Genomic DNA, 16,488 nt, shown 5'->3' with positions numbered 1-16,488 from the left:
CAGGCTGAAGAGAGAGCCAGAGTGGATTCCAGGCTGAAGAGAGAGCCAGAGTGGATTCCAGGCTGAAGAGAGAGCCAGAGTGGATTCCAGGCTGAGAGAGAGCCAGAGTGTTCCAGGAAAGCAGGCTGCCAAACATTTCTACAAAGTTGTGAGGTAACAGTACTGATATAGTGTATGTGTTAGGAAGAAAGGGCACTTAAGCGAGGTAACCAGAGACCCAGATATGCTAACTGTTTATTGTTTTTGTTGTTAAGCTGTGGAGTATGCTGTAACACTTGCCTAAACAAATTAAAACTGCTGTTATTTTGGAGTCTGCTGCCTCTAATTTGCCCTGTAAGCATCCCATTAACATGAGCAACCCCCAGTGATCCACTACAGTAATAATTATATTTCTGTATTTTGGATATTGTCCCAGAATATTATTATCTCACTCAGTTATACTCACCGTAATTCCTCTATCCGGCTTGTTGTCACAGCTTCCATCAGATCCCTGAAATGAGGACCCTCCAGATTGTTCCTGGACAGGATTAGTGTCCTCAGTGTCTGATTATTTCTTATTCCAGATGCCAGGTCCGGGCAGGAATTGTCTGTTAGGTGATTATTATCCAAACTGTAAAAGAAGAGAAGAATGTTACCAGAAGAATATGAATTTCTCCCCAGGAATGAATGGAACCGTTCTCTACATAAATGGAGCTCATTTCTCTTTATTAGAATCATTAGCCATAAATATAATTTTTTAGGGAAAATCCTACAACAACCAAAATATTTCTACACATGGGGATTTTTAGGTGCCTCTATATATTTACATTTCTATATGTATTAGCACAATTTTTTGAAAAGCTTCGTTGCAATTTGTACAAAAAATATACATTACAAACAAGATTTTAATCCAATCACATTTCAGGTAATCAGCCATTTCTGAACATTTATATAAAATGATAACAGTTGTTAAATACACCGCTATATAACACACGGTCAAATCTACCATTCTTTCCATTCTTAATGATTTTCGCTCTTTGGCTTCCTCAGAAGAACATTTTAATGAGTTCTCATGTTTGACTCTAAACATAAATACATTTCAAATTATAACAATTAACAATATCTATCAGTATAGTAACAGATCCCCTCAAAATAGTAGAGAGCCTTCACTAAGTTGTTTAGAAATGCCATTCTCAAGAAAATACATTTCAACATTTTAATGTCTTAATAAATGGCCAATCATCTAAATGACAGAAGAAAGTTGTACGTTTCACACAGGATAAGGTGTTGGGCCACCATTCTGACACCCCAATATTCCCATACATGTATAAAGACGATGAGATCCCCACCATACACAGGAAGACCACAGAATACCAATGGCATGACTCGTATTGTGCTATAATCTCCTTGTGTATGGAGCATGGATCATATCCACAGACAGTTTGAGCTGTAGTCCCCCCTTGGTCTGGGAGCTTAGTTAGAATTAGTACAGAGCTCAATATTCAGAATAGGATGGAGCCAGGTTAGACAACCGATGGCCCATAGGGAGCCAGAGTTCCGGCTGCAGCAGCAGAATAGAGACTCCTTAGGCACAGATTTGCAGAGTACATAGGCTGATCGCTGACTTCTTCAGAGACAAGCTGCTCTTCAAGCTGGTCCAGCGTCTGTTGGAGGATCTCCTCATCACCACCATCCTGACAACTACACCAGGACTCTTGTTGGGTTTATTTGTTCATATACTATTCCTGTGTGTTGTTTGTTTAGCATTTACTATATAAACATATTGTTATTTCTATTCTGTGTGTACAGATATCTTAATGCCGTTATGGTACGTTAGTTCCTCTGCTCCCGGACATCTCAGAATACTGGTTAATTCCCAGGAAAGGAATCTCGCCTGCTCTCAGAGGACCTATCCTGAGTACAGGCACTGCCAAACCATTAACAAATCCACTATTCCCCATAGCAAGGCTTTATATCTCCCCGAATCCTACAGGATTAGCGCTATAGACTGTTTGGAGGGGGTCATCTCTCCTCCCCCCCCCAAAAAAAATACAGGGCTACACCCACAACACTGAATAGCAGATGTTCAGTAACGTAAAGATCTTCTTACACCAAACAACAGATACACATAGGAGATTCCCAGCACTGAATAGCGATGGTCCTGCCAGTTCTCAGGATGTTTGTATTTGGCACCCAATTCAGGAAAAGATCAGATTCCCCTGTGAATGATAATATCATCTATTTTACTACATAGCAGACTAAATGGCATATCAGATTTAGGATTTAAGAAAAAGCTGACATCATGCCTGACAAGAGTGCGATCAGATCCAGGAATAAGATACCAGTCTGGGATTGGCAATTTATAGTCAGAAAGGAGATCTGATATGAATACATTATGGAATGATTATATTTCTATATTTAGGATTTTGTCCCAGAATATTATGTCACTCAGTTATACTCACTGTAATTCCTCTATCTGGCTTGTTGTCACAGCTTCCATCAGATCCTTGAAATGAGGACCCTCCAGATTATTCCAGGACAGGTTCAGTGTCCTCAGTGTCTGGTTATTTCTTATTCCAGATGCCAGGTCCGGGCAGGAATTGTCTGTTAGGTGATTATTATCCAAACTGTAAAAGAAGAGAAGAATGTTACCAAAAGAGTACGAATGTCTCCCCAGGAATGAATGAAACTATTCTCTACATCAGAGGTGCCCACACTTTTTTGGCTTGCAAGCTACTTTTAAAATGACCAAGTCAAAATGATCTACCAACAATAGTATTGAGGCCTAATAACTCCTGAGCGTGGTAGAGCTTATTTTGAAAGGCAGGGCTCCGCGATCTACTTGCGTTGCCTTTGCAATCTACTGGTAGATTGCGATCCACCTGTTGGGCACCCCTGCTCTACATGAATGGAGTAATATAATTTTATAGGGAAAATGTTATAATGGAGTAGACACTTCAACGTTCCCATACATGTGTAGAGACGATGATATCCCCACCATACCACAGAATACCACTGACATATCTCCACAGACAGTGTGAGGCTGGAATCAGCATTGCTAATGATTGGATGAGGTGATTTTTATCTGATATTCTGGTAATCTAATAAGGGCTCTGTATACACAGGAAATAATAAGGAGATTCTGCAACACTTTATAGCAGATATGCAATAATGGGGAGATCCCCGATTAGCTGATGGTTCTGCCAGGTCTCAGGATGTTTGTGGTTGCAGTAAGATCAGATCCCCCCGTACAGTACAGCCACCGATAGTGTCATTTATTTTTTTTAGTTACCAGACTGAATAAATATCAGAATTAAACAAGATTTTAAAAAATAGGTTACTCATGATTCATCTATTTTACTACACACCAAACTAAATGGAATATAGGAATTAAATAATGACTCAGAAAAAGATTTATTTATGTCTGACAAGAGTGTGATACGATCCAAGAATGAGATACCAGTCTGGGATTGGCTATTTATAGAGTCAGAAAGGAGATCTGATATGAATACATTATGGAATTATTATATTTCAATATTTTGGATCGTGCCCCAGAATATTATCTCACTCATTTATACTCACTGTATTTCCTCTATCCGGCTTGTTGTCACAGCTTCCATCAGATCCCTGAAATGAAGACCCCTCAGATTATTCCAGGACAGGTTCAGTGTCCTCAGTGTCTGGTTATTTCTTATTCCAGATGCCAGGTCAGGGCAGGAACTGTCTGTTAGGTGATTATTATCCAACCTGTAAAAGAAGAGAAGAATGTTACCAGAAGAATATGAATTTATATATATTATTATTATTTTTTTTTTGTTTAAGGAAAATCCTTTAGCAACCAAAATATTTCTGCACATGGGGATTTTTTAGGTGACTCATTCTTCTAAATGTATTAGCACACATTTTTGTAAAAGCTTTATCTTTATTGCAAATTAGTCAGAAAGTAAATTGTGTGTTTCTAGAGCATCCGAGATAGTAAACTGGTTGGTGTTGACCATAATGTTAGTTTCTAAATAAATAAATATAGGGTAAGATTATCTGAAGTGATATGTATATATGCACATTTCATAGTGCTGTGTTTTCAATCTCTTCCTTTGTTATGATAAATGTTTGTATACCATGTTGGGTGCAAAGGATAGATGTGTTTCTTGGGATTGTAGGATCTATCACATACTGGGCCTGATCAAAGCTCTCCAAGACTGGAGAAGATAGACTTTGCTTATGGGTGAACCTGGCAATTGCGCAAACCTGGAATGGATCAGCTCCAGGATTTAAAACATTTGCCAAAAAATAGAAAATTATTTTACCAAATTCCTCGCAGGCTTGTTACATCATCCAAGTAATCCCATGATAGTCTGTCTTCCCCAGACATGAAGAGCTTTAATAAATCAGCCCCAATATTTTCAATGTCCAACACAGAAACGTGATTATCCGTATTCAGCTCTTACCTCAGTTTGTTCATGGCGTGTAAAGCCGGAATAAGTTTCCTCAATCCTTCATTCTGAATATGACAGAACATCAGATTTACATCTACTAACTCTCTACAGGACTGAAGGATGGAAGACAGCACAGAGCAATCCAGAAGGGTGAGGGAAATAAAAAAAAGGTGAAGATTTGACCCAATACATTGTGACACCAGAGCCGCATTTCTGCTCTCATGGAGATAGTAGAATGCATAAAGAAGTTTTCTCTTGTCAGTCCTCTGTTGTATAATTTTCTGCATCCAGGAGGTGACATGACTGGCAGCCTGAGCAGACAATTCTCCAATGTGAGACTCTAACAGGAATCTAGTGGAAGAGTCTGAGAGACCGCAGAGGAAACAGAGAAATATTTCAGCACGGCCATGATTGTAAGATTCAGCAGCATGAAGTGTTTTCTGTAATCTATCGGTATTATAGTCTATAAAATGAGCTAAAGCAGCAAAGAAAGCCTGAAGAGTGAGATGGAAGAAGGTGAAATCCACATCAGGAGGCTTACCAGATTCCACCATGCAATATGGAAAGAGATAATTATCATTTATCACACTGAATGAGTCCAGGTGATGCTTATTAAATACCGTTATGTTATTCATGACTCCATGTTCTGCCATCCATCCAATAGATGTCAGCAGGTCCCGGGCAGTGTGATCATCGGCTTTATTCTGGCTGTGATTGGCTAGAACATTGGAGACAAAAGTGACAAAAAGTTGTGTCATAGATTTGGGCAATGATTCCATCAGCTGATCGGTGTTTGGTGGTTGGGCTTTGAAGCACACTGACAACACTGTACAGACAATCCAGCAGAATGATGGGATGTAACAGAAAGTGTACAGCATGTCATGTTCCTTCACATAATGAAAAGCCTTTTCTGATAATTCTTCATCTCCAAAGAAGTTATTAAAGAAGATCCGCCTGTCTTCCTGGAGAAATCCCATGATATCAGCTATTCTCTGGAAGACACGGATATCAACTGATGCCAGTCTGTTTGGTCTGCTGGTTACCAGTACAGAGCAACCCTTAAGAAGACTCTGCCCCACCAAACAGACCACAATCGCACGGATATCTGATCTCTGTTTTGGATTGGAGAATTCCCTTGATCTGAAATGCATTTGGTGAATACTTTCATCTAAACCATCAAACATAAACAGAAGTCTCTCTGGATCTTGTAGAATGTTTCCAATCTGGCTCTCCAGATAGGGATATTGTTGAAGAATCATATCCTCCAAGCTGACCTCTCCCAGCCTTTTTAGGTCCCGGAATCTGAAGGTGAAGACAAAAGCAAATCTCTGGTAGAGTTTTCCAGTCACCCAATCGTAGACAAAGTTCTGCATCAGGGTGGTCTTGCCAATTCCTGGCACTCCGCTCACCATTACTGAATGTGGGACACATCGTGTCTGGTGCGTCCAGCGGAACAACCTATTGGGGGAAATGTGTTCCAGCCTAGTTTGTGTTTCCTTCAAGTATTCGTCATGTTTTGCCCCACTTTGGATTAGTTCATTCTGAGGATGGGAACTGAACTGATTGGATGAGACTACAACCAGGTTTACATAACGTTCACTAATGAGGAATTGTTCCAGAGGTTCCCCAGTCCCCGGGGTTTTGTGCTCAGCTAAAATCTCCGTTAGATGCTGTTTGTGCTTTTCTTGAATTTCTAAAAAAAAAAAAAATTAAGATATATTTGTATTTTGACTCAGGCAAATACAAGCCTGACAATGTTATGTGTGGCATTAATATATGTCATAGTCCAGCAATAAATAAGTTAACTAGGAATCACTAATTTCCATTGCAAAGGAAATTAAGGGCTACACTGAAAATAATGCTTTTCCCACTTACCTCTTCCTTGCTAAACTGCAGGTGTCTCTCTCCTGGGCATGCAGGCAGCTCTGACACTGGGTGAGCATGCTCTCTCAAGGTTTATCAGTTTTTCCCATACTGCCAGCTAACCAGGAAATAGACTATAGACCAGGAATCATCCCTGGCTATTTCGCTAGCTCAGATACAGCACTCAGCGGTCGTGCAACTTGTCTCCACTAGTGCCAAGCCCCCTAACTCTGCTGAGTATTTCCTCTACACCTGCTGTTTAATTCAGTGCTCCCCCTGTGCAGCTCCTGTGTTAACCCCTTATTGTCCAGTCTGGCGTTTTCCTGCCTATTCCATTGTGGTGTTCCAGTGTTCCTCTGTGTCGGAAGACACAGACACATTCTGCAATGTCACCAGTGTCTCCTGCCACTTCCTGCGTCTGCGGTGGTCCTATGTCACCAGTGTCTATTTCCTGGATTTCTAGTATTTGACCCCTGGCTTTGTTCCTGACCTTTCTTGTTTGCTGCCTGCCTCAACTCCGGTCTTCCTTGACAATTCTTCTGCCTTGTGAATGGATACCGTGCATCATCCTACCCACCCTGGTGTGCCCAAGGACTGCTTAGACTATGCTCCTTGGCCCTTCTCAGGGCTCACACCATTTCTTTGAAAGCCGTAGTGCCCCCTAGAGGTCCTGTCTCTCCATATGCTTTAGCCTCTGTTGGAGTCAATGGAATTATACAGTATCAAAAAGAACTAAATGTCTGATAAGGATCTGTTCACAATAGACGGTGATTATGCAGAGCCTTGTTGAAACAAAAGCCCAAAAGTGGAAGAGATTTACTAAAGGAAATTAGTCTGTTCGCTTGTGTGAAATAGTTCTGTGCAAGGGATAACTAACTTAGCCTAATGAATGTGGTTAAAGCTCACTTTGCAAAGAATACCCAATTACATGCAAGAAAAATCCAAAAAAAAAACTTTTATCCTGTTAGTTTAGGCCAGCAGTGCACAGGTGGAGGCTATACCTTCATTTTGACCTTAAAAATGTATACCCGAGATCTGATATCCTATCACTGTTGTATCTAAGTGGTCCATTTACTGATTAGACAGTGATCTTCATGTGTTCACCTTACTCTGCTGTGTTGGAATATTATATACACATATAACCACATGTGATTTATTACCACAGTTGGCCACCGTTTGTCTTTTAAACAATTGGAAAAAATAGCATATGGACGTGACCTACATCACATTGCAAAACTTGTAAATCAGCTAGTCATATTGTTTAGATGAAAACACACACAAAAAAAAACATCACTGACCAATGGCAATTAAAGTGCAAGACAACTAGAGTTTGCCGGCAGGACTGCTCCACTAACTGTAATGTTAAGTTTGAGTGGAATGTTTATGGACCAATTGGGAGTGGCCACAAAACTTTCCTGATAAAAAGTTTCCATCGGAGATGAAAAAGCCATTTAAGGTGACTCAAGAGGACAAGGACTCTACAGCCAGGACAAGCTGGAAAGAACGTCACCAGGCTGACACGGGATCACTGTGAAACTTCAACAGAGAAAGACTCAAAATCAAGTGCCCGCTTTCCACTGCGATCACTTAACATTCAAGTATTGTTCACAGAAAAAATCTGAAGCTAAGTAACTTTCAGTTTGTCATTTTGTATATATTGTCAGTGATCACTCACTTGAAGTATTAGATAGCATGTGTGTGTATGCAAAGTTTGATCTCTGCATGTTGGCTTCTGTCTCTGAATCATTTGTATACGCACCATTTACTGCTGAGTGAAAACATAAAAACTACAAAACAAGCCGAGTTCCTTGGGGAAAAAGATTAACAGTTAGATATCGATGTATATGGGAGTACATATCCAGCACTCCAAGCTTTACATAAAATCTGACATTTACATACATACATTTTATCTGATTCTGTACAATGTATTTTTTTACCTTTCAGCTCTGGAGTCAGTACGTGTCCATGTTCATCCAGCAAAATCTGTTCTACCAGACCCTCACCTATAGACAGAAATATAAAATGATTGAGGCTGACCTTCATATACAGCAAGCTACACATTATACACACACATGTCTAAATAGCAGCATATAACTAATATTGTGTTACAATTACCATATCAGTGTAAATCACTTACCATTCTGATCATATACAGTATAGGGAAAATTCAGGAATAATCTGTTATCTGAATGTTTTAATATATATCATTACCATTTACACTATTTTGTAAATTCATGCTTTTAAAAGGTACATCTTCATTTCAGTTTGCAGCCAGCTATGATTTTCTAAAACTGAATAAAATCCCTTTAAGGTGGCTTCTGTGTCATGAACATCATTTTTACATGGCTCAGTACCTGCTGAGTGTGCGCATTGTTGGTGACAGTTAGGAGATGGGACACGCTGCTTTAGAGGAAAGTAATGCGGTCATATGGATACACTCCATAGAATAGAGAAGAGTAGTAATATGTCTGTGGAATTCAATAAACCACACAGAGAGAACAAGACAGGAATCTTCTTCATAGAGAAAGAAAAACATGACAGTGGAGAGGACCATTGGAAATTTACCCGTCACAAAACACATTACACATGAAATAATTGGTGTCAATTTATTATCACAGAATTTACACAATGTTCTGTTACCTCTCTGGCTGATCTCTCCCAGAACCACCAGTAAATTAGGATGAGGATGATATCTCTGTAATGCACAGAGACATTCCCAGAGCCCAATCACAGCTTCTCTCCCCAGATCCTGAATATCTTGTAATAAGATGGGAGAGAAGGAAGTCGGGTCTTTTTCCATTGTCTGATATTTCTAGAAAATATATTTTATTATTTTTCATTATAAACCATTGAATTTTTATATTTATGTTTCTACCTAAAATGTAAAAATGTATTTGATTGTCCCACCTCTATATTTAACACATTCCGAGAGTTTAGCTCTCCCAGGACGGTATGAGGGTCCAAATTCTCCAGGATGAGGGTCAGATCATCTCTGTAATACTCGTATATGATCCTCAGGGATGAGTCTGAGTATGCATGGAGCTGACTGCGGAACCTCTCAATGTCATCTACAGAAACACAGAGAAATATTTACAGCTCTGAGCACTGAATTTAGAAGCCCATTTACCTCCCATCAACACATCTGGGTAGGAAAAGAAATATTACCTTCTTCAGGGCTAAGTGAAACATCATATACAGGTGAAAATCAATTTATAGTGATTTTTCTTTTGTTTTTAACATCCTAAGTGTTCATTCATTTCATAAACCTATATAGACCGTACACTGTATGTGATATTGTAGTCCTGAGGAAGGGACATTTTATGACTCCTAAAAAACTTTTGCTATTTTTTAAAAATTAAAGGAAGTAAAAGAAAACAAGGTATTGGCCTCTGGCCTCTTGTTTCTTAATGCTTCTACATTTTATCCTCTTCAGAATTACAAAATTCATCCTTCCAAGGTCAGACAGTTTTTGTGAGCAGCCTAGTTTGTTCCTACAAATAAGTAAACCTTACCAACACTGCTTTGCTCAAACTGATGAGACAGCAACTTAATATTAACAACATTATTACAAACTTTCACATGAAATTCTATTAAACTGCTCTAGACCACCAAAACATGATATTTATATTTCCTGCTGTGTTCATTCCAAAACCCTCAGTAATGTCATCAAAAGTGCTAAGGGTTTAGGAAGACCTGTGGAAACATGTCACAAGTAAAAACTACTTTAACTACAATACTTACCGAGTTGTCCTTCATTCATCCAGCTCTGATAGGAGGAAGCGGAGCTCTCCCATAGTTCTCTTCTAGACACTTTCTTGGGCCAAATTTTAGCCTTAACTGGAACATGAAAGGGATGAAATATATGAATAACTATGGAATTATCTGCAATGTGCCTTGTATTACCTCCTTCTAACACACATGCATGGGGATCTGGTGATTGGACCCCTAAACCAGTTCACTGAGAAGGCCAACCAAGTCAAATAAATGATACAAATCCCTCTTCCCAGAACCCTCTCCGGGGCACTAGGAATGCTAACAGTCACAGATATCAATATGACAGAGCAAAGGGCTTCACATACTAAGACATTTCTTCAGTCTTTTCTTATTATATGCACACTTATTGGAATTGCACACTTTTCATAAATTACATTATACTGATCACATTCACATAGAAGTGTAAAACAGGTGAACAAGCTGTGTCTATCTAGTAATGTTTGTAAGCAAAATACACATAAACTTTACCAGTAAGAAAAACTATGAATCTTGAATAAATAAATAAATGAATCTTAGTTAAAATCACATCATAGAAATGAATAAACAATGCATGATTGCTAATTACCAGCAGTGTCAGCTCCAGTTATGTGGTCCACGATTTTCTGCCGTTTTGCAGTTCCTCCCCCTGGATCCATTTTGATCAGTTGCTGTGACTGAAATCACTGCCAAACCTAGAAACACCGACACCATCATTATTGGGTTTTTACAATCTTTCCAACCTTTACTTCTTAGCCCACATTACTTTGTAAGAAACTTTAGAAAGCTGAAAGTTTCATGAGTTTCTTCATTGAGAGTTCATCTGCAGTTCAGTTCCCACGGTCACCGGTACAGCCCAGTGACCGTGGTAACTTTTCTGTCATAGCTGATTGGAGGAGGGACGCGAGTGCTTCCAATCAGCTGTGACTGCAGATGAACTGCAGTTCCGTATGTGTTCTTGGATAGAGATTCTCAATCCAAGAACACATACTACAGTTACGCTGGGGCTGCAAGAGCAATCAGGGAAGTAGAGCTGTCAGCTCCGCTCCCGATTGCTCTTGCAGTTCCACACAGTCCCGATTTGGGGTTACCATGATGTATATGACAGGTGGGCCCAGAAAGTAACCCCCAGACAGCCAGGAATCAGGAGAAGGTGGCCCAACCACCATTACACATCGGGCTCCAGGCCCTAAAAATAACCCCAGGGGGCCAATAAAGCAGGCCTAAGCAGTGACCTCAGGGTAAGCAGGGCCCTCTAATAGTAACCTCAGAGAAAAGGTTGCAGCAGTAATCCCCGGACACGAGACCCCAATAGTGATGTCATAAAAACCCAAACCTGACACTATCAATATCAACACAGCAATATCAATCTCTGAATCTTCTGCACCATTTAATAATTATTGTACAACCTCTTCTGTCACAGCCTGCAAGGTAGAGGATGAAGGAAAAACTTTTACATCTCTCCCAGCATGCAATAAGGAAATACCAGCATGTCAACACTTTAACTCTTTGCAGTGCAGGACAAACAGCAGCAATCCTACTTACAAAGAAATAAAGACAACCCTCAATTTCTCAGAGAATCTCCAGCACAGAGATCCCCAATCATTCACCATGATAACCGGTATAAGAGGGACATTCACCCCTCACACATATCACTACTTTATAGGGAATGTATGTTTAATAAATTACCTTTCCAGAAACTTGCATCTCCCTATGTCATCTGCTGGCAGCACGGCAATTCAGTTATGTCTTGCTTGTCCTACGACTGGCAAGCAGCAGGGGAGGTTTCTGCAGCTCAGGTACACCTGGAGCTGGTTATCTGAAGGTGTATATATTCTGCCTTCTCATACATCATAGGGCCATTGTACCTGGATCTGTATTCCTGCTGATGTTATGGCCACTTGCACATTGAACCCTAGCGCTGGCCCTGATCCTGATATTCTGGCCAGTTTTATTTTTGCTTGTGTGCCGTTATAGATTCACTTCTGTTTGCTGTGCCTTTCATACTTCCAATAAGCGGACTTAACTTGTCCCTGTGGCTATTTAGTGTATACTGTCAATGCTGACCCTCTGCATTACAATGGGGCTGATGTATTTACCCTTTCATACCTTTTATAGACCAATTGTTACATTTCCCCTATGGTTTATTTGGTGAATAATCATTCATCCCTTAAAGCAGAAATAAACTTGGAGGTGGGTGGTGAGCCTCTGCTCCCATGCAGATTATGGCATATACTTCCCTGTGTACAAGCACCCTGCATGGTGGATCTGGCCAGGACATCACTGCATGCTTGGAAGGCTCCAGGTTGGACTTCCATGAAGATGGCGATCCTCTTCATGTACCAGACTTACATTGTCCCTGTGCAGCACCACAGCACACGTTGCCGCACTCCACACTACACGGTGCATGCCCAGTGCAAAGCTTATACAGAAAACCACCAGGAGCCAGAGATTTATTGTTCAGACATTGCAGGACTCTCTCGTCAGATAATACCCCCTGGTGACAGTTGTTGCTGTATGAGTTTAGGTCTACATTATGATAAAATAATTCATAACCTTGTTCATGGGGGAGGGAATAAATCAGCCTTTGTAGCAATTTTGTTTTGTGAAAATTGTGGGGCTGGAATTAGAGCTTAATGGCAAATCTGCAGGTGCACAGGTAAACCCAAATGCTGCACCGCCATGCAATAGGCAATCTATTCAAATAAATGGCTGCACCGCAGTGCATATCTGTATACACAAATGTGAAGCAGCCCTAAGACATTGCACAATATTTCCAGATGTTCCTGGGCTGCATTAATCTGCTTTATACTGAACATTCAAATATCCAACGCTGTCCATTTAATTGTTGGTCTATTAGGGCTGAATTAGGAACTTTGTGCTGGGTAAATGTGCCCTAAATGCACAATGCTACCCCGAAGCGCGGTGTAATGCTATTCACTGTGCACACCACCCAAATCACTATCACAATAGCGCGAAATTCCCCCACATTGCAGAGCACCACAACACACATGCCAATCTGAAAGAAATAATAGGCGTTTTCCAATGTTTTGTGTGTCAAGTTCGCTGCCAAACCAATCACAAAAAATGGGCTGCCTGATGCAGTGCACTGTAATGCAGGAGAACGTGTTGGGGTAATGCAGCACAAACTCCAATTGGCCCTTAAATGGGAAATCAGACAAAAGTTTTCTTAGCATTGTTTACCGACTTCTGTATCATATTTTAGTAGAAAGGTAAAATTTCCAACAGCTTCTATGTAGCTTGTAAGGATATCACAGGAACCAGAAATGAGGAAAAGTCTCCCTAATGCTGCCACAAACTGAAATACAAATCTTAAGCACAATTTAGCCTCATCCAATACTACAAACATACGATAACTATGTTTTATAACAAATAAAAGAACATTTTTGTTGCTTTGTTATCTCGCTCAGGAATAAAAGTCCCCACTGATAGGAGTTGCCCAATCTGATCGTTTAACACAGATTGAGTAACATTCTCAGACCGAGATGTAGGAAATGTGTGAGCACAAGGCGTTTTGTCATTTCTTCCTTAACCCCTGGTGCCCAACCTGTCACCCTTTAGTAATTGTTTGGCTTGCAGTCTTTATATGTGTTAACATGGGATCCTTGATTGGTTGGAAGAGGAACAGGGACAAGCACACTAATACAGGACAGGGACCTCTGCCTGCAACAGCACCAACTGCCACTAGCAGGCGCCTCCCTCAGACTATCTGGATGAACACACACAGGCAGATACAAATCTTACATACAATCTGGTGTAATAGATAAGTTAGGAGCAGTGTATCAGATTCCCAAACTAAGACTCCTCAGGTGAATCCTTACCGTGCTCAACTCATTGCCTTCACAAAACACAGGGGCACCACCTCCTGCAATCTGTCCATGGACTGATCTGTCAGGCAACCATACACAAACACAGAGATACACAGATCTATGCCAGATCGGTGTTCTCCCCAGAAATGATTTTCAGCTGGATGGGGGTAAGCTGTAGCCAGGTGGTAAAAAGTAGGCGGGGCACAATACGGCAAATGCAGTGTTCCCAGTAATTTATGCCACAGGTATCCAGTAACCTCTATTATTGTGTCAGTATTCTATCTTCAGCCTACACTTTGTTCCAATGTTCTATTGCCTGGCTTGTTGACTATTCAGTGCTGTGTATTTTATTCCAACTGCCCAGTGTTCCATGTTTAATCGTGCAATCCCTTGTAGTAATCGTGCAATCCCTTGTAGTAGTGTGATGTGGGATAACAAGTTGTGCTTAGCTCACATTAGCAGTAAAAAACTGAGCCATTATCCTGAGTACTTGGCAACTGCCGGGCGCCTGGGAATGATAACAGGCGGTAAGTGCTGGGCATTAATAGAAAATACACCAAAAGCTGCGGGCTGGATTTCCCAATCTGTACACTCAGCCAATGCAGCAAAGGGGACAGCTAAGTATATCCACCCCTCACCCTGCAAATACAGAGGTCTTAGTACCCCTTACCCATCTCAAGAAATAAAACCATAGAGGAAATTCTTTGGTTTTCTTTTTGTAAAATAATTTGACCTTTGTAGGGTTCAGCGATATCCGAATATGAGATCCCATGAAGGTTCATCCAGCGCTGCCCATCCCTGCTGCACAATGACAGGTATAGTATGGTTGGATTAGACCTGGTGTTCTCCCTGCAGCAAAGTAGCCCAGTCGGCACTAGGGTCATCGGCCCATTATCCCTTGCTCTGGTGAAGACGCTTAGACTCCAAATCTTCAAGAGCCATTTACTGAATGAATTCTCTCCAGATTGTCCCCGGATAATTCCTCCATTAGTCTCAGGTGCCCTAACTGTAGACCAGTGGGATCACTGTCCGATAATGATCAGTTAGAAAAGTGGCCCTATGAACCTGGTCAATACAAAACAGAAGTTGAGAATCCCAAAACCAGAGATTTCTCCAAATCGGAGCCAAGAGATTCCAACTGCCCTGAACTGCCCCGGGTATAATCCCGGCATGATATGGATCGGCCTCTTTATTCCTATCCGGATCATTTCACTTCATATCAATGCTTTTATTTCTTCATCTAGGTTCCAGGAAATGAATAGGAAAGCAGACTTTGTGCAGTATTTATGACAATATTTCATGTACAGCGCTGCGCAATATGTTGGTGCTATATAAATCCCGTTATTACTATGAATTGTGAACATTTTGTCTTTTTCTATATTGTTTACAATCAGCCAGATGAAAATACAAAATCCAGGCGGCCGTATCTTCCTGATCTGGGGTGATTGTTGTTCCATGCCATAGACAGTAATGGGAGCGGAAAGCAGGGGCAGAACTAACCTCCCCTCCCCGCAGGAAGATAAACCGTCCGGGGCCATGACTCAATGTACTTACACAATAATCACCCTCCAGTGGTCACAGGGGTGATAGTAATGCCCCTGGCAGGGAGGGCTGGGGGGTATTACACCTGCACTATGGGGCAGTAAACATTCTGCTCCCAGCAATCACAGTGAATGGCCGCCCAGAAGGCAGACAGGAATCCTTCTCATGGCGCTCCCAGGCAGAACACTGCAGACTTTTGGATGGAGACATAGATATAGCACCGGATGTACCTCCACACCCAAATCCAGTCCCCCTCTCCTCACAGCCAATCACAGGCCTCTTCCTGTGCAGCTCACAAAGAACCCCCCGGCTGCATCGGTCTGCTTAGTAGTTCCTGTGACTAGAAAGTTCCTGGGTGGGGCAATGACAGGAATATTGCCCCTTACCAAGGCTTTATTAATACCCCTCAGACCTATGGGGGGTAAAATAAAACCTGTTAGATGATGGGCAGCTCTGGGGGTGTTGGTTATATAGCATTTTCCATTAACCGGCAAATATTTTCAGTCCTGGACTAGATCTATTCCATAGTAGCTGGATCACTCAGGTTCACCCATGAAAGTCCATATTCTCCAGTCTTGGAGAACTTTCATAAATCCGGCCCGCTGGCTCAGGTCACACAATCCTGTAAATCCCGCTGTCTCCACAATTCTTATTTGTGTTTACAAATGTCCGGTACAGATCAGCCCCTGCTGAGCCTCTTATCTCATGACTTGTGATGTTGCAGTCTGATCACTAGGGGAGAAGTGACTGAGGAAATGCTTCTTCTCCCTGCAGCAGACTCCTTTTTTATCTTGTACATTTCCAATGTCTGCTGTGTGTGGGCTGACCAGGATCCGTGTCTCTTGGTATCCTGACAACACAGAGATGCAGCATATCCAGAAGGAAGAATAAGCAGAGAGGAGATTCTTTGTCCTGCTCCCATGAAGATCAGATTGGTCAGCCATGTACAAACACAAGGACAGGGGATAAAGTTGGAGTGTTTGTGGGAGGGGAGGAGGCCGATCTTACACGCTGCATCTAATGATAAATACCGGAGCTGGCTGTAACGAGTTTATTAGCTAAACCCAGGCGCCTCATCCTGGAAGAAT

General features: G+C 41.3%; 1 protein-coding gene across 1 annotated transcript in view; it reads right to left on the bottom strand.

The window, feature by feature from the left end:
* LOC140331860 (NACHT, LRR and PYD domains-containing protein 3-like) overlaps positions 1-15,722 on the bottom strand; it is a 45,026-nt gene extending 29,304 nt beyond the window's left edge. The window contains exons 1-10 of the mRNA XM_072413194.1: positions 15,413-15,722; positions 10,618-10,723; positions 10,020-10,115; positions 9,186-9,346; positions 8,919-9,090; positions 8,216-8,281; positions 4,428-6,108; positions 3,562-3,726; positions 2,442-2,606; positions 446-610 (exon numbers count right to left, since the gene is read on the bottom strand). Of these exons, the coding sequence (XP_072269295.1) occupies positions 446-610; positions 2,442-2,606; positions 3,562-3,726; positions 4,428-6,108; positions 8,216-8,281; positions 8,919-9,090; positions 9,186-9,346; positions 10,020-10,115; positions 10,618-10,687 (2,741 nt within the window). The 5' untranslated portion in view covers positions 10,688-10,723; positions 15,413-15,722. The remainder of the gene's footprint in view (positions 1-445; positions 611-2,441; positions 2,607-3,561; positions 3,727-4,427; positions 6,109-8,215; positions 8,282-8,918; positions 9,091-9,185; positions 9,347-10,019; positions 10,116-10,617; positions 10,724-15,412) is intronic.
* Positions 15,723-16,488: the final 766 nt, after the last annotated feature.

This window comes from Pyxicephalus adspersus, chromosome 5, assembly GCF_032062135.1.
Source record: "Pyxicephalus adspersus chromosome 5, UCB_Pads_2.0, whole genome shotgun sequence".
Classification (NCBI taxonomy): domain Eukaryota; kingdom Metazoa; phylum Chordata; class Amphibia; order Anura; family Pyxicephalidae; genus Pyxicephalus; species Pyxicephalus adspersus.
Note: the sequence above shows the minus strand (reverse complement) of the source record. Positions and strands in the feature narration are given on the sequence as shown.